This window comes from Nerophis ophidion, linkage group LG20 (assembly GCF_033978795.1).
Source record: "Nerophis ophidion isolate RoL-2023_Sa linkage group LG20, RoL_Noph_v1.0, whole genome shotgun sequence".
Taxonomy (NCBI): Eukaryota; Metazoa; Chordata; class Actinopteri; order Syngnathiformes; family Syngnathidae; genus Nerophis; species Nerophis ophidion.
The window spans coordinates 23,172,524-23,199,669 of NC_084630.1; the positions used below are offsets into that span (position 1 = coordinate 23,172,524).

Genomic DNA, 27,146 nt, shown 5'->3' on the forward strand with positions numbered 1-27,146 from the left:
TATATTAGTCATAAAAACATTTATATTAGTCATAAACACATTTATATTAGTCATAAAAACATTTATATTAGTCGTAAAATCATTTATATTAGTCAAAAAACATTTATATTAGTCATAAAAACATTTACATTAGTCATAAAAACATTTATATAGTCATAAAACATTTATATTAGTCATAAAACATTTACATTAGTCATAAACACATTTATATTAGTCAAAAAAACATTTATATTAGTCATTAAACATTTACATTAGTCATAAAAACATTTACATTAGTCATAAAAACATTAACACTAGTCATAAAAACATTTATATTAATCATAAAACATTTATATTAGTCATAAAACATTTACATTAGTCCTAAAAACATTTATATAGTCATAAAAACATTTATATTAGTCATAAAACATTTGCATTAGTCATAAAAAACATTTATATTAGTCATAAACACATTTATATGGGTCATAAGTACATTTATATTAGTCATAACAACATTTACATTAGTCATAAAAACATTTATACTAGTCATAAAACATGTATATTAGTCAAAAAACATTTATTTTAGTCATAAAACATTTACATTAGTCAGAAAAACGTTTACATTAGTCATAAAACATTTACATTAGTCATAAAAACATTTATATTAGTCATAAAACATTTATATTAGTCATAAAAACATTTATATTAGCCATAAAACATTTACATGAGTCATAAAAACATTTACATTAGTCATAAAAACATTTATATTAGTCATAAAAACATTTATATTAGTCATAAACACATTTATATTGGTCATAAAAACATTTATATTAGTCGTGAAAACATTTACATTAGTCAAAAAACATTTATATTAGTCATAAAAACATTTACATTAGTCATAAAAACATTTACATTAGTCATAAAAACATTTATAATAGTCATAAAACATTTACATTAGTCATAAATACATTTACATTAGTCCTAAAAACATTTATATAGTCATTAAAACATTTATATTAGTCATAAAACATTTACATTAGTCATAAAAACATTTATATTAGTCATAAACACATTTATATTGGTCATAAATAAATTTATATTAGTCATAACAACATTTACATTAGTCATAAAAACATTTATACTAGTCGTAAAAACATGTACATTAGTCAGAAAAACATTTACATTAGTCATAAAACATTTACATTAGTCATAAAAACATTTATATTAGTCATAAAACATTTATATTAGTCATAAAAACATTTATATTAGCCATAAAACATTTACATGAGTAATAAAAACATTTACATTAGTCATAAAAACATTTTTATTAGTCATAAACACATTTATATTAGTCATAAAAACATTTTTATTAGTCGTAAAAACATTTACATTAGTCAAAAAACATTTATATTAGTGATAAAACATGTATATTAGGCGTTAAACATTTACATTAGTCATAAAAACATTTATATTAGTCATAAAACATTTACATTAGTCATAAAGACATTTACATTAGTCATAAAAACATTTACATTAGTCACAAAACATTTACATTAGTCACAAAAACATTTACATTAGTCATAAAAACATTTACAATAGTCATAAATACATTTACATTAGTCATAAAAACATTTATATTAGTCATAAAACATTCACATTAGTCATAAAAACACTTGCATCAGTCACAAAATCATTTATATTAGTCATAAAAACATTTACATTAGTCATAAAAACATTTATATTAGTCATAAAAACATTAGTCATAAAACATTTACATGAGTCATAAATACATTTACATTAGTCATAAAAACATTTATATTAGTCATAAAAACATTAGTCATAAAACATTTACATTAGTCATAAAACATTTACATCAGTCACAAAAACATTTATGTTAGTCATAAAAACAATTACATTAGGTGCATGTCTTTGGAGGTGGGAGGGGCCTATCCCCAGGTGCATGTCTTTGGATGTGGGAGGGGCCTATCCCCAGATGCATGTTTTGAAAGTGGGAGGGGCCTAACTCCAGGTACATGTCTTTGGAGGTGGGAGGAGCCTATCCCTAGGTGCATGTTTTTGGAGGTGGGAAGGGCCTATCCCCAGGTGCATGTTTTTGAAGTTGGGCGGGGACTATCCCCAAGTGCATGTTTTTGGAGGTGGGAGGGGCTTATCCCCAGGTGCATGTTTTTGGAGGTGGGAGGGGCTTATCCCCAGGTGCATGTTTTTGGAGGTGGGAGGGGCCTATCCCCAGGTGCATGTCTTTGGAGGTGGGAGGAACCCGGAGTACCTAGAGGGAACCCATGCAGTCACAAAGACAACATGAAACGATCCCAAGCCCGGGATTGAACTCAGGACGTTCATATTGCAAGGCACATGCACTAACCCCTGTACACCATGCTGCCTGTTTATCGGTCAGAAAAAAAAAAAGACTGTATATCAGTCATAAAAACTAAAAATGTACATGTGTTACAAAAAACAAATAATAAATATCAGTAATGAAAACAAAACTACATAATTCATAAAAACACAACTTTGATGTCATTAATAAGCAGTCAACATATATATCAGTAATAAAACATGTATTAGAGTCAAAGTGAAGTTGTCTTGTTGTGCACACTCAGACTGAACAAGTGTTCCATGTTTGCTCTCACCCATGTTCTTATTTCATAACCAGCTTGAAAATAAAAACCCCAAAGCTCAAAATGTGACTTTAAAAACGTGCTTTTATTTTGGTAGTCCCTACCGGAAGTGTGGCTGCTCCAACAAACTTTGGCGAAAAGTGACTACACAAAGTTGTTTTAAGGAGTACAGACGACACCTTACACATATTACTTCTTCCATTTAGTTACTGACACGACGACTTACTACTTCTTCCATTAGGTTCGTGAGACATCTTACTTCTTCCATTAGATAAGTGAGACATCTTATTACTTCTTCCATTAGGTTAGTAAAGCAGTTGGCTGGCAGGACGTCACTTCCGGTTGTGGAGAATACTCACCTTCCTTTGCGTCCTCGCCGCGCTCTGCTCTGCCGCCATGTTTCACTCCGGCACACTTCCACAAAGTAGTGCAGCAAGTATGAGAAGGAGGAGGCAAGTACGCCAGCAAGTATGTAAAGAAGTATGCCAGCAAGTATGTAAAGAAGTATGCGCTGCCTGCTGCTACACTCTACTTCCGGTAGACGCCGCCTAATCAGCTCGTGCACGCGCGTCACGTGATGAGTCTTCTTAAGAAACTTGTTTATCCTGATTGACAACGTCAATCATTCCGTTTCACTTCACTTCTTAGTGTCAACACTTCTTAATTGTCTTTAACTCCACATTGTACATTTAGAAACACATTTTAAATGACTAACTCGTCATTGAACTTTTAACAACACCTTTTAAATGTCTAAAACTACACATTGTACTTTTTCTAAACACATTTTAAATATCTTTAACTCCACATTGTACATTTAGAAACACATTTTAAATGTCTTTAACTCCAAATAGTAAATTTAGAAACACATTTTAAATGTCTTTTACTCGACATTGTACTTTTGGAAATACATTTTAAATGTGTTCAATACTACATTTTAAATGTCCATTGCAACATTTTACATTTAAAAACACATTTTAAATGTCTTTAAATTGACATTTTAGATTTTAAAATACATTTTAATTGTCTTTAACTTGACATTTTACATTTAATAACACATTTTAAATGTCTAATGTAACATTTTACATTGAAAACACATTTTAAATGTCTTTAACTCAACATTGTACATTTAAAAATACATTTGAAATGTTTTCAACTCGACATTGTACATTTAAAAACATTTTAAATGTCTTTAACTCGACATTGTACATTTAAAAACACATTTCAAACGCCTTAAACTCGACATTTTAAATGTAAAAATACATTTTAATTGTCTTTAACTCGACATTTTACATTTAATAACACATTTTAAATGTCTTTAACTCAACATTTTATATTTAAAAACATTCTAAATTTCTAATGCAACATTTTAATTTGAAAAACACATTTTAAATGTCTAACTCGATATTGTACTTTTAAAAACACATTTTAAATATCTAACGCAACATTTTACATTTCAAAACACATTTTAAATGTCTTTAACTCAAAATTTTACATTTAAAAACATTTTAAATGTCTTTAACTTGACATTGTACATTTAAAAACAAATTTCAAACGCCTTTAACTCCATCAAAACTCCACTGCTGTCATGTGACATCACACGGAAACAGCTGATCCACCACGTTGGGATTGACCTGTCACACATTTAACATGCCGGATCCAATTTGTACCGTTTGTCCCTGTCGGAGAACATGTCAAATAAAAGAGTCACACATATGTTGTAATGTTCCTTAAAAAGAACAGGAAACATAAAAAAAAAAAAAAAAAAAAAAGCTTTTCACTTGCCACGAGTAAAAAACATTTAAATTTGATTAAAAAAAGACCCACATACATACATATATAAAAGTCATAAATAATTCATAAAAACAATCAACGCAAATGAAAAACACTATGGGTTACATTGTGAAATGTTTTACAAATAGAAACACAAATGAGTTTCAGCCAATCGGAGCTCAGTACAGCTGTGATGTCACAATATTGCTTGGTTATTTACATGAGAAATATATATTTATAAGTTAAAGTTATAGTAGCAATGATAGCCCCCCCCACACACACACACACACACACGGTGTGTCGAAATTATTCTCTGCATTTGACCCATCACCCTTGATCACTAAAGTGCTGTCAAACTGATGATGGCATATTTCTACTTACAGTAAGAGTACAAAATGTCTTGACAATTTTCACTTTGCACTGCTTGATTGGATTTAAAATGTCCTCATTAGATCAAGTCATGCTTTCAAAATAAAAGTTGAGTAAAAGAAGAAGAGTGCACTTTGTTTTGTCACGTCTTTTGTGTTTGTTCTGATGGATGATTCAGGAAGCAGGAGAAGACAGAAAGTAGGTCTACAGTATCTTGACGAGGAGCAGGAAGTAGCTGTACAGTATATTGACGAGGAGCAGGAAGTAGCTGTACAGTATATTGAGGAGGAGCAGGAAGTAGGTGTACAGTATATTGAGGGGGAACAGGAAATAGCTGTACAGTATATTGAGGAGGAGCAGGAAGTAGGTGTACAGTATATTGACAAGGAACAGGAAGTAGCTCTACAGTATATTGAGGAGGAACAGGAAGTAGGTGTACAGTATATTGACGAGGAACAGGTAGTAGGTGTACAGTATATTGAGGATGAACAGGAAGTAAGTCTACAGTAGCTTGACGAGCAGGAACGACAGCGCCGCTCCAATGGCCAAACCCAGGACCAGGAAGAACGTCATCAGAGAGCCTGCCGTCTCGCAGTCCTTATGACGAACCAGCCTGGAAGACATCACATTTAACCACAACACTAACACGCACACGCACACACAGGTGACACACACACGCACACAGGTGGGCGGGGACTCACTGGGGGGCGTAGGCCATGCAGAGGCTGGCCAGGTAGCCGTTGGAGAAGGCAAAGAGCGCCATGATGGTGGCGAAGGCGGCGTCGTGACGGAAGAAGACGCCGAGCTTGGAGTGGGGGATGTTGCAGGTCATCAGCAAAGGGACGAAGACGAGGCGGGACGCGACGGCGGCGGGAAACAGCCAACTGTCTTTTAGTGGCTGCAGGAATCAGAGGTCACTTGATTAGGTACACTTGCAGGGAACTGACGCAACAACAAACATTAGGACTGTGCAAAAAATAAAATAAAAAAATAGGTTGACGTCTGAAACGCAATATTTATACGACTTAATATTTTTCAATTAAATATAAAATGTAGAAATATATAAATAGTTTCCATGCATAATAGGAAGTCAAATAGTGTATGTCCTTCGCTATGTGATAAGTTCCTGTGGATGTTATCTCCTTCTGTTGTTGACTATTTGTTTCATACGCTGTTGATGTGGAAATGGTTGCTTGGGCATTTTGTGGGTGTGGCACCGGCCAGAGATGTTGACATGCGGAATTTCAAGCCCTCTTCATTCTCTAGCGGGTGACTTTTCAAATGATGCTACATATTAGCAGTGCAGCTACTTTTTGTAGCAACGCTTTTGCAGCCTACTTGACATATTACGCATTTCTGTTCAACATCTTCCTGCTTGAAGCCAAACCACTGCCAGATGATGGACTCCCTACTGTTTTTCTTGGGGAATTAGTTCTTCTTCCTTTATTTGTTACCAGATTTGCACCTTCTCTCTCTCGTATTACCACTCTCACCAAAGCTAACTTTACCCATGTCGCTACCCAACTGCTCGGCGAGAGTGTATGACGTTGCACGCGCGACAGTATGTAAAGTAGGGCTGGGCGATATCGGCTTTTATTAATATCTCGATATTTTTATGCCATATCACGATATATATCTCATTATTTTGCGTTAGCCTTGAATGAACACTTGATGCATATAATGACAGCAGTGTGATGATTCTATGTGTCTACATTCAAACATTCTTCTTCATGCTGCATTAATATATGCTACTTTTAAACTTTCATGCAGAGAGGGAAATCAAAAACAATTTCAAGCATTCTTCATTCTCTCGCCGGTGACTTTTTAAATGAAAGAACAAATTAGTAGTGCTTCTACCTTTTGTAGTTACACTTCTGCTGCATACTTTGCATATTGCTGTTGTCCGCTGAATATCTTCCCGCTTGAAGCCAAACCACTGCCAGATGATGTACCCCCTGATGTTTTTTTCGGGCATTAATTGTTCTTCCTCCATTTGTGATCAGTATCTCACCTTCTCTCTCTTGTAATATCACTCGCACCGCTCCGCTTGCACCACCTGCCTCAGCTAACGTTAGCCATGCTGCTACCTATCTGCTCGGCGAGGGGGTATGACGCTACACGCGCGACAGTATGTGATGTATGTAAGAAGGCGGGCTTGTTTTACGTCTCTGTGAGAAGGAGAGACGAGAAGGAGTGAGAAGAGCCTGTAGTGTAATGCCCGCACCTAAAAGCAACTGCGTGAGAATGTATACTCGAATATTACGATATAGTCATTTTCTATATCGCACAGAGCCAAACCCGCGATATATCGATATAATCAATTATATCGATATATCCCCCAGCCCTAATGTGAAGTATGTAAGAAGGTGCACTTGTTTTATGTTTCTGTGAGATGGAGAGACAAGAAAGAGTGAGAAGAGGCTGTAGTGTAATGCCCACAGCTGTGTGAGAAGGTATACTCAAATATCACCTTATAGTCATTTTCTATATCGCACAGAGACAAACCCGTGACATACAGAGTATATTCCATATATCAACCAGCCCTAGCTAGATTGCAGCTCTATTAAATGACATTGAAACTAACTTTCCAAATTCCAAGTTTGCTGGCATTATTTGCAATTAAAATGTAGATGTGGCGCTTTTTAAAGGACTGATGATCTACTTACAGGTGAGAATAATCAATGACTTTTGTCATATGCATGTAAGCCCTGGCACACCATTACCATCATTTCATGACCCTAGTAAAACGCTTTTATACCGAAATGAATACACCTACAGCTTATTAAATACAAATATAGAAAAAGCTAGCGGCAGTGGTAAAGGAAGGAAAGAAGAAAGTGAATGAATGACTGAATATTAAGGGTGTAACGGTACACAAACATTTCTGTTCGGTACATACCTCGGTTCAGAGGTCACGGTTCGGTTCATTTTCGGTACAGTAAGAAAACAACAAAATATACATTTTTGGGTTATTTATTTACCAAATTTGCAAAATCTTTCACCCAAAAATATTTTTCTGAGTGGAATATTTGATGTGAAGTAATGGGAAACTTGGATAGGTCAATAATTCATAATAACATTGATTTAGATTCAATATTATGTTTTGAGCAATGACAGTTTGAAAGAGAAAAAAACCCAGCTTTGTTTTATTAGACAACATTGCAACTTTTTCTAAATTACATTTAGCCTTTAAGCTTATTTCACTTTTCTTTATGTTTTTGTTTATTTTATTAGTATTTTTAGACTGTGCCGTGGGCCTTTAAAGGGGAACATTATCACAATTTTAAAAGGGTTAAAAAAAAAAAATCAGTTCCCAGTGGCTTGTTTTAGTTTTCAAAGTTTTTTTCAAAATTTTACACCTCACGGAATATCCCTAAAAAAAGCTGTAAAGTTCTTGATTTTCCCTATTTGCGGTGCGACTATCCATTTCCCTGTGACGTCATACAGTGCTGCCAATACAAACAACATGGCGGTTACCACAGCAAGATATAGCGACATTAGCTAGGATTCAGACTCGGATTTCAGCGGCTTAAGCCATTCAACAGATTACGCATGTATTGAAACAGATAGTCGGAGTATGGAAGCAGATAGCGAAAACGAAATTGAAGCTATTGAGCGAATAGCTATTGACGCTATTCAGCCATAAAATGGGTGTACCTAATGAAGTGGCCCATAGCATGGCTGGCTTATTAGCATCGCCGGTAAAATGTGCAGACCAAACGATCAGGACTTTCGCATCTTGTGACACTGGAGCAACTTAAATCCGTCGATTGGTAAGTGTTTGTTTCGCATTAAATGTGGGTATCTAGTTTCAAATGTACATACAGCTAACGTAAATAGCATGTTAGCATCGATTTGCGTAGCATGTTAGCATCGATTAGCTGGCAGTCATGCTGCCACCAAATATGTCTGATTAGCACATAAGTCAACACCATCAACAAAACTCACCTTTGTGATTTCGTTGACTTAATCGTTGCAAATGCATCTGTAGGTTATCCATACATCTCTGTGCCATGTCTGTCTTAGCATCGCCGGTCAAATGTGCAGACACTCTGGTACATTCAATGGGGGTCTGGCGGCAGATTTCTTGCCAGTGGTGCAACTTGAATCCCTCCCTGTTAGTGTTGTTACACCCTCCGACAACACACCGAGGAGGCATGATGTCTCCAAGGTTCCAAAAAATAGTCGAAAAAACGGAAAATAACAGAGCTGAGACCCGGTGTTTATAATGTGTTGAAAATGAAAATGGCGGCTGTATTACCTCGGTGACGTCACGTTCTGACGTCATCGCTAAAAGACCGATAAACAGAAAGGCGTTTAATTTGCCAAAATTCACCCATTTAGAGTTCGGAAATCGGTTAAAAAAATACATGGTCTTTTTTCTGCAACATCAAGGTATATATTGACGCTCGCATAGGTTTAGTGATAATATTCCCCTTTAAAACATTAGCTGTGGGCCGCAAATGGCCTCCGGGGCACACTTTTGACAGCCCTGCTATAGATAATAAAAAATTAAATCTGATACATCAATGTGTAAAAAGCAGAGCCTGGGGACGCATGTGCGTTTATCATAACTCTCTGGCTCTCTGTCTCTGCCACTCCCTCACCAATGCTGCTGCATGCACTAACTGTCTTGTTTTTAACCCCTTCTTAAAGGGGAACATTATCAGCAGACCTATGTAAGCATCAATATATACCTTGATGTTGCAGAAAAAAGACCATATTTTTTTTTAACCGATTTCCGAACTCTAAATGGGTGGATTTTGGCGAATTAAACGCCTTTCTATTATTCGCCCTCCGAGCGATGACATCACTTAGGTAGTCAATCCGCCATTTTCTCAAACACATTACAAACATCGAGTCTAATCAGATCTGTTATTTTCCGTTTTCCGTACCTTGGAGACATCATGCCTCGTCGGTGTGTTGTCGGAGGGTGTAACAACACGATCAGGGACGGATTCAAGTTGTCTTAAGTGGAGTGTGCATCGATTAGCACGGCATGCTAATCGATGCTAACATGCTATTTAGGCTAGCTCTATGTTCATTTGTAGCTATATTTGCATTCAGCCTTTCCCTCCACCCACATTTAATGCCAAACAAACACTTCCCAATCGACGGATTTAAGTTGCTCCAGTGTCACAAGATGCGAAAGTCCCGATCGTTTGGTCTGCACATTTTACCGGCGATGCAAAGGCAGACATGGCACTGAGATGTATGGATAACCTGCAGATGCATTTCCAATGATAAAGTCAACGAAATCACAAAGGTGAGTTTTGTTGATGTTATTGACTTATGTGCTAATCAGAATTATTTGGTCGCGGCATGACTGCCAGCTAATCAATGCTAACATGCTATTTAGGCTAGCTGTATGTACATTTGCAGCTATATTTGCATCCAGCCTTTCTCTCCACCCACATTTAATGCCAAACAAACACTTACCAATTGACAAATTTAAGTTGCTCCAGTGTCACAAGATGCGAAAGTCCCGATCGTTTTACCGGCGATGCTAAGGCAGACATGGCACAGAGATGTATGGATATCCTGCGACACTCAATCGAAGGCGATCGCCGAATAGCGTCAATACCTATTCGCTCAATAGCTTCAGTTTCTTCTTCAATTTCGTTTTTGCTATCTGCCTCCATACTCCAACCATCTGTTTCAATACATGCGTAATCTGTTGAATCGCTTAAGCCACTGAAATCCGAGTCTGAATCCGAGCTAATGCCGCTATATCTTGCTGTGCTATCCGCCATGTTGGCATCACTAAATGACGTCACAGGAAAATGGACGATGGATTTAAAGATAGCGAAAATCAGGCACTTTAAAGCCTTTTTTCGGGATATTCCATGATGATAAATAAATGGTAAATGAGTTGTACTTGTATAGCGCTTTTCTACCTTCAAGGTACTCAAAAAGCGCTTTGACACTACTTCCACATTCACACACTGATGGAGGGAGCTGACACGCAAGGTGCTAACCAGCACCCATCAGGACCAAGGGTGAAGTGTCTTGCTCAGGACATAACGGACGTGACGAGGTTGGTACTAGGTGGGGATTGAACCAAGGACCCTCGGGTTGCGCACGGCCACTCCGGAAATTGTGTTAATGTACCCTTTTAAACCCGAACGTACATTGAAAATACACGCAACCCTAACTTAAAATGTTGGACAATTGAGGCATTTAAGAAACTCCATCCTGGACAGCCCTGCAAAAGAGAACATGTCCGGTGAAAAGAGGAGGTATGGTCAGTCTATCGTAGCCCGGTCGCTGCTAGCATGCCGTGTGTTGTGCCTCGGTGTGTAATGTTTACACAACGTGCGGTACGCTACTTAATATGTCCATGTGGAAACTTGTTTGGTTGGAGGGTCTTCCAGCTCTGGCTTTTACATGTTGTCCTAGCCAGGTCGCTGCTAGCATGTGTACTCGTTCGATACACCTCCGAACTGGACCGAAACCCCCGTACCGAAACAGTTCAATACAAATACATGTACCGTTACACCCCTACTGAATACATTTACATCAAAACGTGTTATATTTTGTATTATTGTTGTAATGAATGAAGTAACGTTTACTTTTGCGAGAATGTGCGTTATAACAGGATGATGAATACATTTATCATTTGTTTTCAAAACGCTTGCAAAAAAGTGGGACCCCATTCTTATGACTTGATGGGGTCCCTGGCACCCCATTTTGAAAGTTGCTAGCGCCAACCAGAGGTGGGTAGTAACGCGCCACAATTACTACGTTACATCTACTTAAGTAATTTTTGGGATAAATTGTACTTTTGTGAGTAGTTTTCATGCAACATACTTTTACTTTTACTTGAGTATATTTATAGAGAAGAAACGCTACTTTTACTCCGCTCCATTTATCTACAATCAGGTCTCTACTCGCTACTTTTTTTTATCGATCTGTTAATGCACGCTTTGTTTGTTTTGATTTTGTCAGACACGCATTCAAAGTAGGATCTACGCATGCCTGCGTTTCACCAATCAAATGCAGTCACTGGTGACGTTGGACCAATCAAACAAAACCAGGCGGTCATGTGACCGTCACACGTCGAATCCGACCTAAAAAAGTTAAAAAACTTATTGGGGTGTTTCCATTTAGTGGTCAATTGTACGGAATATGTACTGTACTATGCAATCTACTGAAAAAAGTTTCAATCAATCAATCAAAAGTGTAAAGGAAAAAAGACACATTTTATTTTTACCGTACTTCCCGTCAAAAGCCTAAAGACTGATCGCACAGTTCCTGTCTTCACAATAAAAGCGCCGCTCCATCACGCCTGCGCTAACAAAATAAGAGTCTCCGAAAGCCAGCGCAAACAAGCTAGCAAACTACGGAGTTTGCCGCCAATGTATTTCTTGTAAAGTGTATAAAAACGAATATGGAAGTTGGACAGATAAGATGCCAAAAACCAACGACTTTCATGTGGTATTAGACAGAAAGGAGGAACTTTTTTTCCCTTCCATTTGAAAATGTGGACATTATCAGCACTATACTGTCTGATTCCAATCAATGCAAGTCATCAGAATCAGGTAATACACCACCTTATATTCTTGTCTTCATGAAAGATAGGAATCTATATGTTAAACATGCATGTATATTCATTATAACACCTTTAACATGTCAACAACAACGGCAAAATAAATAAATATAAAATATATACTGTGTATATAAATGTATTATATATATATACATATATATATATACATATATATATACATATATATATATACGTATGTATATATATATATATATATATATATATATATATATATATATATATATATATATATATATATATATATATATATATATAAGGTAGATCACCTCGACTTGGTCATTTATTAAGTAATTGATTAACGTTGAAAAACTTATTCGGGTGTTACCATTTAGTGGTCAATTGTAAGGAATATGTACTGTACTGTGCATTCTACTAGTACAAGTTTCAATCAATCAATCAATCGATGAATGCCTACTGAGCCTATGGTGCTGTAAAGTTATTGTGGCTCAATTTGCCTTAATTTTTTTAATTTTCATGTATTATTATTTAATATATATTATTGTTTTAGTTGCTTAAGAGATATTCCTGGCTATGAATTTGCTCATTGCTATTTTTATGTTTTTGTGCATTATTTGTTGCCGTTATCATTAAACAAACAGGTTACTCATCAGTTACTCAGTACTTGAGTAGTTTTTTCACAACATACTTTTTACTTTTACTCAAGTAAATATTTGGGTGACTACTCCCTACTTTTACTTGAGTAATAAATATCTAAAGTAACAGTACTCTTACTTGAGTACAATTTCTGGCTACTCTACCCACCTCTGGCGCAAACACTGAAGACACGCGTGAAAGTAAATGGTGAGTAAGGGTCAAATAAAAGAGAAAGGTGTGAGCGGTGCGCACTCACCCACTGTGCCAGCGAGGGGGCGCTGCGGCCCAGCAGGTCCATGGCGTTGAAGACAATGAAGCAGCAAACACAGGTGAAGACGTGACCTGCAGACGACACCACCAGCTTCATTTCTGACCGACACAAGTCGGCCGCTCCATGATGGCGTCTCACCCCAGGTGGCGCTGTGCGTGTAGACGCTCGCCACCCGCACCGTGACGGCGGGGAACACGGACAGCGTTACGGCGAACACGCAGGTGACGCAGGCCGCCATGATCCAGATCTGTGCACAGCACGGATGCGTCAAGGAGGTCTTGGTGGTCATGGGGACGAGGGTCTCACCTTCTTGAAGACCAGCAGGACGGAGGAGCGCTCGCCGCGGTCGTCACTCACCTGCTCCTTCTCGTCTGTCCAAGCACAAGAAGATTAAAACCCTGTCGCTGTGCGTGTGTGCGTGCACGTGACACACCTGCGCTGCTGAGCAGAACCTTCGTCTTCATGGTGTCCTCCTCTTCATCACACCTGCTCAGGTGGAAGCGAGCGAACGTCTGTCAGCGACAGGAAGTACCAAATGTGACTTTTTTTGTCTCATTACTAGGACTTTTTACCTCACAATTATGTGCAATTTTAATCCCATAATGTCAACTTTTCCCTCATAATTAGGACTATTTTATAATTACGACTTTATATCTCATAATTTTGGAATTTTCTTTGCAAAACGTTTACTTTTATCTCATAATTACAACTATTTATCTCATAATTCTGATATTTTATCTCTTTATTGATTTCTCATCTCATAATTACGACTTTTGAACTCATAATTTCAACATTCCATCTCATAATTATGACTTTCCATCCATCCATCATCTTCCGCTTATCAGAGGTCGGGTCGCGGGGGCAACAGCCTAAGCAGGGAAACCCAGACTTCCCCAGCCACTTCGTCTAACTCTTCCCGGGGGATCCCGAGGCGTTCCCAGGCCAGCCGGGAGACATAGTCTTCCCAACGTGTCCTGGGTCTTCCCCGTGGCCTCCTACCGGTTGGACGTGCCCTAAACACCTTCCTAGGGAGGCGTTCGGATGGCATCCTGACCAGATGCCCGAACCACCTCATCTGGCTCCTCTCGATGTGGAGGAGCAGCGGCTTTACTTTGAGTTCCTCCCGGATGGCAGAGCTTCTCACCCTATCTCTAAGGGAGAGCCCCGCCACACGGCGGAGGAAGCTCATTTCGGCCGCTTGTACCCGTGATCTTATCCTTTCGGTCATGACCCAAAGCTCATGACCATAGGTGAGGATGGGAACGTAGATCGACCGGTAAATTGAGAGCTTTGCCTTCCGGCTCAGCTCCTTCTTCACCACAACGGATCGGTACAACGTCCGCATTACTGAAGACGCCGCAGCGATCCGCCTGTCGATCTCACGATCCACTCTTCCCTCACTCGTGAACAAGACTCCTAGGTACTTGAACTCCTCCACTTGGGGCAGGGTCTCCTCCCCAACCCGGAGATGGCACTCCACCCTTTTCCGGGCGAGAACCATGGACTCGGACTTGGAGGTGCTGATTCTCATTCCGGTCGCTTCACACTCGGCTGCGAACCGATCCAGCGAGAGCTGAAGATCCCGGTCAGATGAAGCCATCAGGACCACATCATCTGCAAAAAGCAGAGACCTAATCCTGCGGTTACCAAACCGGAACCCCTCAACGCCTTGACTGCGCCTAGAAATTCTGTCCATAAAAGTTATGAACAGAATCGGTGACAAAGGACAGCCTTGGCGGAGTCCAACCCTCACTGGAAATGTGTTCGACTTACTGCCCGGCAATGCGAACCAAGCTCTGGCACTGATCGTACAGGGAGCGGACCGCCACAATAAGACAGTCCGATACCCCATACTCTCTGAGCACTCCCCACAGGACTTCCCGAGGGACACGGTCGAATGCCTTCTCCAAGTCCACAAAGCACATGTAGACTGGTTGGGCAAACTCCCATGCACCCTCAAGAACCCTGCCGAGAGTATAGAGCTGGTCCACAGTTCCACGACCAGGACGAAAACCACACTGTTCCTCCTGAATCCGGGGTTCGACTATCCGACGTAGCCTCCTCTCCAGTACACCTGAATAAACCTTACCGGGAAGGCTGAGGAGTGTGATCCCACGATAGTTGGAACACACCCTCCGGTCCCCCTTCTTAAAGAGAGGAACCACCACCCCGGTCTGCCAATCCAGAGGTACCGCCCTCGATGTCCACGCGATGCTGCAAAGTCTTGTCAACCAAGACAGCCCCACAGCATCCAGAGCCTTAAGGAACTCCGGGCGGATCTCGTCCACCCCTGGGGCCTTGCCACCGAGGAGCTTTTTAACTACCTCAGCGACCTCAGCCCCAGAAATAGGAGAGTCCACCACAGATTCCCCAGGCACTGCTTCCTCATAGGAAGACGTTTTGGTGGGATTGAGGAGGTCTTCGAAGTATTCCTTCCACCTATCCACAACATCCGCAGTTGAGGTCAGCAGAACACCATCCGCACCATACACGGTGTTGATAGTGCACTGCTTCCCGTTCCTGAGGCGGCGGACGGTGGTCCAGAATCGCTTCGAAGCCGTCCGGAAGTCGTTTTCCATGGCTTCCCCGAACTCTTCCCATGTCCGAGTTTTTGCCTCCGCGACCGCTGAAGCTGCACACCGCTTGGCCTGTCGGTACCTGTCCACTGCCTCCGGAGTCCTATGAGCCAAAAGGACCCGATAGGACTCCTTCTTCAGCTTGACGGCATCCCTCACCGCTGGTGTCCACCAAGGGGTTTTAGGATTGCCGCCCCGACAGGCACCAACTACCTTGCGGCCACAGCTCCGATCTGCCGCCTCGACAATAGAGGTGCGGAACATGGTCCACTCGGACTCAATGTCCAGCACCTCCCTCGTGACATGTTCAAAGTTCTTCCGGAGGTGGGAATTGAAACTTTGTCTGACAGGAGACTCTGCCAGACGTTCCCAGCAGACCCTCACAATGCGTTTGGGCCTCCCAGGTCTGTCCGGCATCCTCCCCCACCATCGCAGCCAACTCACCACCAGGTGGTGATCGGTAGAAAGCTCCGCCCCTCTCTTCACCCGAGTGTCCAAAACATGAGGCCGCAAATCCGATGACACAACTACAAAGTCGATCATGGAACTGCGGCCTAGGGTGTCCTGGTGCCAAGTGCACATATGGACACCCTTATGTTTGAACATGGTGTTTGTTATCGACAAACTGTGACGAGCACAAAAGTCCAATAACAAAACACCACTCGGGTTCAGATCCGGGCGGCCATTCTTCCCAATCACGCCTCTCCAGGTTTCACTGTCGTTGCAAACGTGAGCGTTGAAGTCTCCCAGTAGGACAAGGGAATCACCCGGGGGAGCACTTTCCAGTACTCCCTCGAGTGTCCCCAAAAAGGGTGGGTACTCTGAACTGCTGTTTGGTGCGTAAGCACAAACAACAGTCAGGACCCGTCCCCCCACCCGAAGGCGGAGGGAGGCTACCCTTTCGTTTACCGGGTTGAACTCCAACGTACAGGCTTTGAGCCGGGGGGAAACAAGAATTGCCACCCCAGCCCGTCGCCTCTCACTGAGTGGAAGTGGAAGAGGGTCCAGTCCCTCTCGAGAGAAGTGGTTCCAGAGCCCTTGCTGTGCATCAAAGTGAGTCCGACTATATCCAGCCGGAATTTCTCGACTTCGCGCACTAGCTCAGGCTCTTTCCCGCCCAGTGACGTGACGTTCCACGTCCCAAGAGCTAGCTTCTGTAGCCGAGGATCGGACCGCCAAGTGCCCTGCCTTCGGCTGTCGCCCAGCTCACAATGCACCCGACCTCTATGGCCCCTGCTATGGGTGGTGAGCCCATTGGAGGGGTGACCCACGTTGCCTCTTCGGGCTGTGCCCGGCCGGGCCCCATGGGAACAGGCCCGGCCACCAGGCGCTCGCCATCGTGCCCCACCTCCGGGCCTGGCTCCAGAGGGGGGCCCCGGTGACCCGCGTCCGGGCGAGGGAAATCTGGGTCCATGGTTTTTCATCTTCATAAAGGTCTTCGAGCTGCTCTTTGTCTGATCCCTCACCTAGAACCTGTTTGCCTTGGGAGACCCTACCAGGGGGCTTTATGCCCCCGGACAACATAGCTCCTAGGATCATTGGGACACGCAAACTCCTCTACCACGATAAGGTTGCAGCTCAGAGAGGAGAATTATGACTTTGTATCTCATAATTTCCACATTCTCTCACAATTCTGATATTTTATGATTTTGTTATGACTTTTTTTATCTCATAATTATAACTTTTTATCTCATAATTTCGAGTTCTTTATCCCATCATTACAACATTTTATCTCATAATCTGACATTTTATCTCCTAAATTTAACTTCATATCTCATAATTTAGACTTTTTGTCTCATAATTTCAACATTTTATCTCATAAATATGACTGTGGAGAGACGCAGCCGAAGGGCCGATAGCGGGCTGAGAGAGGCGCTCTGGACCAAAATGGAGGCCAGGAGGCCGGGCATGCGGCGGCAAGGAGAGGTGTGACGCACACGCAGCGGCAGGAGGACGGCAATCGGAGTCAGGTGCGTAGGAAACACACCTGCTCACAATCTGCGCATCTGCTCCTAGACTTTAAGAGAGCCGAAGGGGGTACGATCAGGAGAGAAAGAGAGGAGGAAACCACGGCAATCCGACCACGAGCCCGACAACAGCGCACGCAGGCGAGCTCTGAAAGGTGCATCGCGACCAGGAAGCAGGGCCGGCCGGCGCACTAGAAATGGGCGCCCGACTGGCCCGAAAAAAGGTTGTTAGAAACATTTAAAGTGAATCAATCCTGCTACGACGCGTCGTGTGTCCAGTGTCACCGCAACCCACACGAGGACGGCTGGGAGTCCGTCACAATGACTTTATATCCCACCATTAAAACTTTTTATCTCATAATTTTGACATTATATCTTATCATTTCGACATGTTATCTCATAATTTCAACATTTCATCTCAGAATTTTGACATGCTATCTCATAGTTATGACATTTTGTCTCATAATTTAGGGATGTTATCTGATAATAGCCACTTCTTATCTCATAATTTCGACTTCATTTTATAATTTCGATATCATTTCTCATAATTTAGACTTTTTATCTCATAATTTTGACTTTTTATATCATAATTTCTACATTTTATCTCATTAATATGACTTTTTATCTCATCATTACGACTTTATCTCATTATTATGACATCTTATCTCAAAAATTGGACATTTCATCTCATCATTTCGAGATTTTATCTCATAATTGAGACTTCTTATCTCATAATTTCGACATTTTATCTCATAATTATGTGGAACTTTAATCCCATAATGTCGACTTTTCTCTCATAATCATGACTTTATTTGATAATTACAACTTTTCATCTCATAATTTTCTAAACGTCCATATTTTGTGGGGAAATCCGTTTTTTGTCCTTCTTTGCCGACGTCTTCGTCTTGTTTGTTTGAGTTGCTGATGTTCCGTGATTCCGTCAAACAACGCGACAGAGATGGACGGACACAAAGACGACAGAAAATAAATCCCGTCCTAAAATGCAAACTTTGTGTGAATATCTTGACAAAGAGGAGATGATCATTATTAGTAGTAGTAGTATTTGGCCCTGAAAATCTGGTATCGGTGGATTTCGGATATCCATTTCCTAGCGCTTGTTGGATGAAGGTAAGAGGACAGGTGTGTGATCACCAGGTGAGGCAGCAGCAGGTAGCACAGCAGCGTTCCCAGCGTGGCCACACACGGCGTGATGAAGTATCCCAACGCCGCAGACTCCACGTCTGGGTTCCCTGCAACACAAAGTGGAACTTGGAACACAAGCTGGAGCCCAGTCTGGTCAGTACTTGATACACCTATTGAAGTCCAGTACTGTCCCACATCCATGACTCTACTACTAATACACTTCCTGTTAGTTAGTTAGTTAGTCCCTCCCCTTTCGCTATGTAGCCAAGATGGCGACCATAGGAGTGTGCAGCACAGCAAGTACTGAAAGTACTAAATAAAGCAGGAGCAAACCTGACAGCACACGGTCTACTAAACTTGCAAGCAGGGGATGGCCTCTTTTTAGTGAGCAGAATGAGAGGCGTGTCTTCATGAATATGCAAATGACATGCTAATTGTCACAACACGTAAAGAAGAGGCAAATATAATTCATGTGATTTAATAATAGCACACTTCTATGTGTGGCTGGCAACATTTTGGACTGTATATTCAGCAACATCATTTTCTAATTGTATGGCTACAGGAGGACATAAAGGGCTGATTAAAAAAAATTAATACGATGCATTTTGCTGTCCTTTATTTTTAACGAGGTTAGTCTTGTCTACATGTTTTATTGAAATATTTCTCATATGAAAAAAAATTTCTTGAAGTATGAATTTTAGCGCATTGAGTAAAAAAATTTTTTTTAAAGTGGTATCAATGTAGAAGCACGGCTCGACTGCTTGTAAAATGCCCATAAAAAGTGGTCGATGTTTCCTGAATGTTTGGAAACCAAACATCACCGGTAGCAGGAGCGTGAATGTGATGGCATTTGTGGTAAAAGCACGCAAAATACTTCTTTAAATACTACTTTTCAACTGCACACACAGTCTTAGTAAATCACACGGCCACTAATAGTACACACTAGGGTTGTCCTCGTCCCAGTATTTTGGTAACTACACCAAAAATTATTTCATGACTTCATAAACAATAAAATGACAAAAGACTTCATGATGATGCAAAATATCGATGTAATCATTGTAGTATCAACTATATACTGTCCTGTACTTGGTATCTTTATAGGGGATGTCATGTGTAGATCCACCTTTATCATTAGTTTCAAGACAAACTGCGTCCATTCTGCCCTTTATATCGTCACCCTGTGTCTGCTTGTAAGTACTTTGTACGTGTGCGTTGCATAACGTGCGCCTGTGCTCTTATCACGAGCAGTCATGTCTGTGAAAAAAAGAAGAAGTTTTAAATAGTACCGGTATTTTTCAGAAGCGGTATAGTACCGTTTTGAATCCTTTAGTAGCGCAGTACTTTATTAGTACCGGTAAACCGTACAACCCTAGTCCAGGGACGCAATTCTTTACTTTATAAACAATAACAAAGACATAATATAACACATTGACGTAATAATGACATCACAGTCATTGTAGTATCGACTATGTACGGCTCTTGTACTTGGTATCATTACCATTGATGTCCGTATAGACCCACCCATTTGTTTACATTGAGGAGCGCCAGCTGTTGTTAGCGGTGATGTCGTGAGCTATCATATCCTCCTACGCTGTGTAGTGAAGCATGTTTAGCTGTTACTCCTCCTCCAGTGATAATGGTACTTGTAAGAAACTTACTTTATTTGTTGCCGTGGAGACGAGGATGAGCGGTTTACAAACCCTGTTTCCATATGAGTTGGGAAATTGAGTTAGATGTAAATATGAACGGAATACAATGATTTGCAAATCCTTTTCAACCCATATTCAGTTCAATATGCTACAAAGACAACATATTTGATGTTCAAACGCATAAACTTTATTTTTTTTTGTGCAAATAATAATTAACTTAGAATGTCATGGCTTCAACACGTGCCAAAGTAGTTGGGAAAGGGCATGTTCACCACTGTGTTACATCACCTTTTCTTTTAACAACACCCAATAAACGTTTGGGAACTGAGGAAACTAATTGTTGAAGCTTTGAAAGTGGAATTCTTTCCCATTCTTGTTTTATGTAGAGCTTCAGTCGTTCAACAGTCCGGGGTCTCCGCTGTCGTATTTTACGCTTCATAATGTGCCATACATTTTCCATGGGAGACAGGTCTGGACTGCAGGCGGGCCAGGAAAGTACCCGGACTCTTTTTTTACGAAGCCACGCTGTTGTAACACGTGCTGAATGTGGCTTGGCATTGTCTTGCTGAAAATAAGCAGGGGCATCCATGAAAAAGATGGCGCTTAGATGGCAGCATATGTTGTTCCAAAACCTCTATGTACCTTTCAGCATTAATGGTGACTTCACAGATGTGTAAGTTACCCATGCCTTGGGCACTAATGCACCCCCATACCATCACATATGCTGGCTTTTGAACTTTGCCTCGATAACAGTCTGGATGGTTCGCTTCCCTTTTGGTCCGGATGGCACGATGTCGAATATTTCCAAAAACAATTTGAAATGTGGACTCGTTAGACCACAGAACACTTTTCCACTTTGCATCAATCCATCTTAGATGATCTCGGGCCCAGAAAAACCGGCGGTGTTTCTGGATGTTGTTGATACATGGCTTTTGCTTTGCTTAGTAGAGCTTTAACTTGCACTTAAAAATGTAGCGACAAACTGTATTTAGTGAGAGTGGTTTTCTGAAGTGTTCCTGAGCCCATGTGGTGATATCCTTTAGAGGTTGATGTCGTTTTTTGATACAGTGCCGTCTGAGGGATCAAAGGTTACGGTCATTCAATGTTGGTTTCCGGCCATGCCGCTTACGTGGAGTGATTTCTCCAGATTCTCTGAACCTTTTGATGATATTATATAGAGCGTAGATGTTGAAATCCCTAAATTTCTTGCAATTACACTTTGAGAAACGTTGTTCTTAAACTGTTTGACTATTTGTTCACGCAGTTGTGAACAAAGGGGTGTACCTCGCCCCATTCTTTCTTGTGAAAGACTGAGCATTTTTTGGGAAGCTGTTTTTATACCCAATCATGGCACCCACCTGTTCCCAATTAGCCTGCACACCTGTGGGATGTTCCAAATAAGTGTTTGATGAGCATTCCTCAACTTTATCAGTATTTGCCACCTTTCGCAACTTCTTTGTCACGAGTTGCTGGCATCAAATTCTAAAGTTAATGATTATTTGCAAAAAAAAAAATGTTGATCAGTTTGAACATCAAATATGTTGTCTTTGTAGCATATTCAACTGAATATGGGTTGAAAATGATTTGCAAATCATTTTATTCCGTTTATATTTACGTCTAACACAATTTCCCAACTCATATGGAAACGGGGTTTGTAGAAGTAGCTATAACCGTTATAACAAGAGCAAGTACTGAGCGGCACTTCAGTGTTTATGACTTCAACTTTATCGTTAGTTTTTAAGACAAAATGCATCCATTACCTGCTAAGTGGCTTAGAGGTTAGAGCGTCCGCCCTGAGATGGGTAGGTTGTGAGTTCAAACCCGAGTCATACCAGAGACAATAAAATGGGAGCCATTACCTTCCTGCTTGGTACTTAGCATCAAGGCTTGGAATTCGGGGTTAAATCACAAAAAATGATTCCCGGGCGTGGCCACAGCTGCTGCTCACTGCTCCCCTCACCTCCCAGGGGGTGATCAAGGGTGACGGGGCAAATACCGAGAATAATTTGGCCAGACCTAGTGTGTGTGTGACAATCATTGCTACTTCAACTTTAATTCTGCATCTATCTCCATACTGTCTGCTTGTAAGTACTTTCTACGTGTGCGTTTGCCAAACATGCGCCTTTGCTCGTCTGACAAAGAGTACACAATCATTTTTTTTTTTTTTTGGCACCAGTTTGGATCCTTGTAAAGACCAGGTGAGAGCACCAAGTGGCTATAGCTCCGCCCCCCTGACTGTCACGTCCTCACCTAGGATGGAGGACAGCATGGCCACGGCGGCGAACATCCCGGCCAGACCTTGGCCGCTCATGAAGAGGGTGCTGTAACCGGGCGGAAGCAGGCCCACCAGCCCGAAGAGGCTGCCCTGCAGGACCGCGCTGAACACTGGTACACGCACACACACGCACGCACGCATGCACACGCACACACACACACACACACACACACACACACACACACACACACACACACACACACACACACACACACACACACACACACACACACACACACACACACAGTCAGTTTGCAATGAAGAGCTTCTCCTGGCTGCGTCTGCTCCACTCACTGTTGATGCACCAGATGGTCGCCATGGTGACGGCAAAGAAGGTGTGTGGCTCCATGGACACGTGGACCAGAGCGGCGGTGAGGGAGAAGAGCAGGAAGATGGCCACCAGGCTGAAGGCCACGCGGAAGCGCTCGCTCACCCTGTGGAGGTCACGCCAAATATTTGGAGACACAGCTTGACCCCGGAACGGAACAGTCTCTATTGTGACCTCACCGCCGGTAGAGGAAGGAGTTGAGCAGCGTAAAGAGCAGCAAAGGCAGCTGGGAAATCAGCGCCATCCAGCTGTCGTAGTTATAGTCCGCGCCGGTCGCCCCCGACGACGCGTTGGCTGCAGGAGGCGGGAGCAGCCGCTGGTTGAAGTACTGAGCGCCAAAACACAAGAGCCGGTCAACACAGTCCGGGCTGTGGTCGTCATGGAGACAAGGACACACACCTGGGAGGCGGTCATGAAGAAGTTCCACGGCAGCAAAGTTCCCACGCCCAGCAAGAAGACCACGGCGGCCACCATGTTAGCGCTGCACACACGCACGGAAATACTCCATTACGTTCATACTCGCTGCTGCCAGCTTAGCTCTCCAAGTTTTACATGTCGTGAGCTGAAGATGAACCAAACATGAGTGATATTGTTGGCATACGTGCCAGCGCATTGTTAACAGCGAGCTAATGCTGCTATTGTTGACTCCATAGACATGTTATAAGTAGATGCAGCATTGGCTGCTGGGACGTGAGAAATTGGGCCGCCATCTTGAAGTGGTGATGAACAGCTTAAACTGACAGTTGACAGGTGGAAAACAAAGATGCTAAACTGACAGTTGACAGGTAGAAAACAAAGATGCTAAACTGACAGTCGACAGGTAGAAAACAAAGATGCTAAACTGACAGTCGACAGGTAGAAAACGAAGATGCTAAACTGACAGTCGACAAGTAGAAAACAAAGATGCTAAACTGACAGTCGACAGGTAGAAAACAAAGATGCTAAACTGACAGTCGACAGGTAGAAAACAAAGATGCTAAACTGACAGTCGACAGGTAGAAAACAAAGATGCTAAACTGACAGTCGACAGGTAGAAAACAAAGATGCTAACCTGACAGTCGACAGGTAGAAAACAAAGATGCTAACCTGACAGTCGACAGGTAGAAAACAAAGATGCTAAACTGACAGTCGACAGGTAGAAAACAAAGATGCTAAACTGACAGTCGACAGGTAGAAAATAAAGATGCTAAACTGACAGTCGACAGGTCGAAAACAAAGATGCTAAACTGACAGTCGACAGGTAGAAAACAAAGACGCTAAACTGACAGTCGACAGGTAGAAAACAAAGACGCTAAACTGACAGTCGACAGGTAGAAAACAAAGACGCTAAACTGACAGTCGACAGGTAGAAAACAAAGATACTAAACTGACAGTCGACAGGTCGAAAACAAAGATGCTAAACTGACAGTCGACAGGTAGAAAACAAAGACGCTAAACTGACAGTCGACAGGTAGAAAACAAAGACGCTAAACTGACAGTTGACAGGTAGAACACAAAGATGCTAAACTGACTGTTGAGACATATCTGATTGTCTAACTAGACAATTAGATATTCAAATACTAACATTGTTGGGTCAGACAGAATTCGGTTTTATTCTGAATCCAGTGAAACTGATTGGTGGTTTTAGCTGATATAAAGACTAGTGGTGTACATAGTACTTTAAAAATTAAATCTGTACGCAGTACTTTGTTTAAAAACTACATGTCTGTGTACGCAGTGCTTTAAAAAGTACACAGGCAGTACTTTAAAAAGTACACAGGCAGTACTTTAAGAACATGTCTGCGTATGCAGTAGTATAAAAAGCACATGTCTGTGTATGCACTCAGTAGTATATAAAGTACATGTCTGTGTACGCATTCAGTAGTATATAAAGTACATGTCTGTGTACACACTCGGTAGTATATAAAGTACATGTCTGCGTATGCATTACGTTTAAAACTACTTGTTTGTACACGCAGTATATTTAAAAGTAGATGTAAAAACCCACAGTACTTTAAAAACAACATGTATGTGTACGCAATAGTTTAAACAGTAGCTACTTATATATGCAGTACTTTAAAAAGAACAGCAGTTTAAAATGTACATGTCTGTTTACGCAGTACTTTAAATAGTACATGTTTATACATGCAGTACATTAAGATATGTGCAGCATTTTAAGAAGAACAGCAGTTTAAAAAGTACATGTATGTGTACACAGTACTTTCAAAACTACATGTCTGTGTACACAGGACTTTAAAAATCAAATGTCTGTGTACGCAGTAGTTTCAAAAGTAGTACGCAGTACGTTAAACAGTACATGTTTGTGTACAAAGCACATGTATATAGCTGCGGTACTTTAAGAACTTTACCTTGAGAGAAAACATGTCTGTGTACTCAGCAGTTGAAAAAGTACATGTTTAGGAACACAGTAGTTGGAAAAAGTACATGTATGTGTACGCAGTAGATAAAAAAGTACATGTATGTGTACGCAGTAGTTGAAAAAGTACATGTATGTTTACGCAGTAGTTGAAAAAGTACATGTATGTGTACGCAGTAGTTGAAAAATACATGTATGTGTACGCAGTGGTTGAAAAAGTACATGTATGTGTACACAGTAGTTGAAAAAGCACATGTATGTGTACTTAGTAGTTGAAAATTACATGTATGTGTACACAGTAGTTGAAAAAGTACATGTATGTGTACACAGTAGTTGAAAAAGTACATGTATGTGTACACAGTAGTTGAAAAAGTACATGTATGTGTACGCAGTAGTTGAAAAGGTACATGTTTGTGTACGCAGTCATTGGAAAAAGTACATGTACGTGTACACAGCACTTTAAAAAGTACATGTACGTGTACACAGCACTTTAAAAAGTACATGTATGTGTACACAGTACGTTAAAAAGTATATTTTTTAGTACACAGTACTTTAAAAAGTATATGTATGTGTACACAGCACGTTAAAAAGTATGTTTGTGTACACAGTACTTTAAAAAGTACATGTATGTGTACACAGTACTTTAAAAAGTACATGTATGTGTACAGAATACGTTAAAAAGTATGTTTGTGTACACAGTACTTTAAAAGTACATGTATGTGTACACAGTACGTTAAAAAGTACATGTATGTGTACACAGTACTTCAAAAAGTATATGTATGTGTACACAGTACTTCAAAAAGTACACTTACCGATCAGTGGGAGCACTTGTTTTCTTGTCATTCAACATCCTGCACACAAACAACATGGCTGTCTCACAACAATATAAACATTCATATTACACAAACAATCCGTCAACATTCTCTTTTCATTCCAACTAAAAATGTTGATTGTCATACATGTAACAATAAGTTAATTGTTGTGTATTGTGTACAATGCTACAAAAATATGATTATTAAGTTGTGGCCTTATTGACAATAAAGTGATGCCTCAATGTGCGGTTTACTGTCCTGAGTGGGCTTGGCTGACACCTGGCGGCCACAGGAAGTACTGCAACCATGAGTCATCCGGTCATTACGTCTGCAATTAGCTTCACTGCACTTTTGGGTCATGATGCTATTCCAACAAATTGTTAGGCAGCGATCCTCTAATTGCGTGGGAGCATATGTAATATTTATTCTTTATCATAACACACAACGAAGCTATTCTTCGTCACATCACTTTGGCGCCCTTTACGGGTACGGAGCACTCCAAAATAAGAGCATCCACTACAACATAATTTTTGCTCCAACGGATAATGTTGAACACTTGAAATGGATTTAAATATTATAATACAGCAGGAAGAAACAACAATTACATCAACACTCGGCGCGTATGTTATAGTTATTTCACTTCAAAGCAGCTTGAAGTTGAATGCTTTGAAAGTAAACTGTCACCGGAAGTGATTATTTTTAGGGAAGAAACGTGAATAATAATTAATAATAATCATAGATTTAATTTGTAAAAAGCACTTTACATGGAGCAAATAACCTCAAAGTGCTACAGTGTATTAAATAAATACATAAAAATATAATACAAATAAAAACTACAACTAGCACGC

The 27,146-nt window shown here is 40.8% G+C and overlaps 2 protein-coding genes across 2 annotated transcripts in view; both read right to left on the bottom strand.

The window, feature by feature from the left end:
- LOC133538855 (galectin-related protein-like) overlaps positions 1-3,193 on the bottom strand; it is a 9,020-nt gene extending 5,827 nt beyond the window's left edge. The window contains exon 1 of the mRNA XM_061880716.1: positions 2,978-3,193. Within this exon, the coding sequence (XP_061736700.1) occupies positions 2,978-3,016 (39 nt within the window). The 5' untranslated portion in view covers positions 3,017-3,193. The remainder of the gene's footprint in view (positions 1-2,977) is intronic.
- A 1,196-nt stretch (positions 3,194-4,389) lies between these two features.
- LOC133538856 (equilibrative nucleoside transporter 2-like) overlaps positions 4,390-27,146 on the bottom strand; it is a 28,699-nt gene continuing 5,942 nt past the window's right edge. Inside the window, exons 2-13 of the mRNA XM_061880717.1 lie at positions 26,299-26,337; positions 23,530-23,611; positions 23,310-23,458; positions 23,097-23,236; positions 22,778-22,912; positions 18,888-18,985; positions 13,626-13,704; positions 13,499-13,563; positions 13,331-13,439; positions 13,178-13,263; positions 5,459-5,655; positions 4,390-5,370 (exon numbers count right to left, since the gene is read on the bottom strand). Of these exons, the coding sequence (XP_061736701.1) occupies positions 5,259-5,370; positions 5,459-5,655; positions 13,178-13,263; positions 13,331-13,439; positions 13,499-13,563; positions 13,626-13,704; positions 18,888-18,985; positions 22,778-22,912; positions 23,097-23,236; positions 23,310-23,458; positions 23,530-23,611; positions 26,299-26,336 (1,290 nt within the window). The 5' untranslated portion in view covers position 26,337 and the 3' untranslated portion in view covers positions 4,390-5,258. The remainder of the gene's footprint in view (positions 5,371-5,458; positions 5,656-13,177; positions 13,264-13,330; positions 13,440-13,498; positions 13,564-13,625; positions 13,705-18,887; positions 18,986-22,777; positions 22,913-23,096; positions 23,237-23,309; positions 23,459-23,529; positions 23,612-26,298; positions 26,338-27,146) is intronic.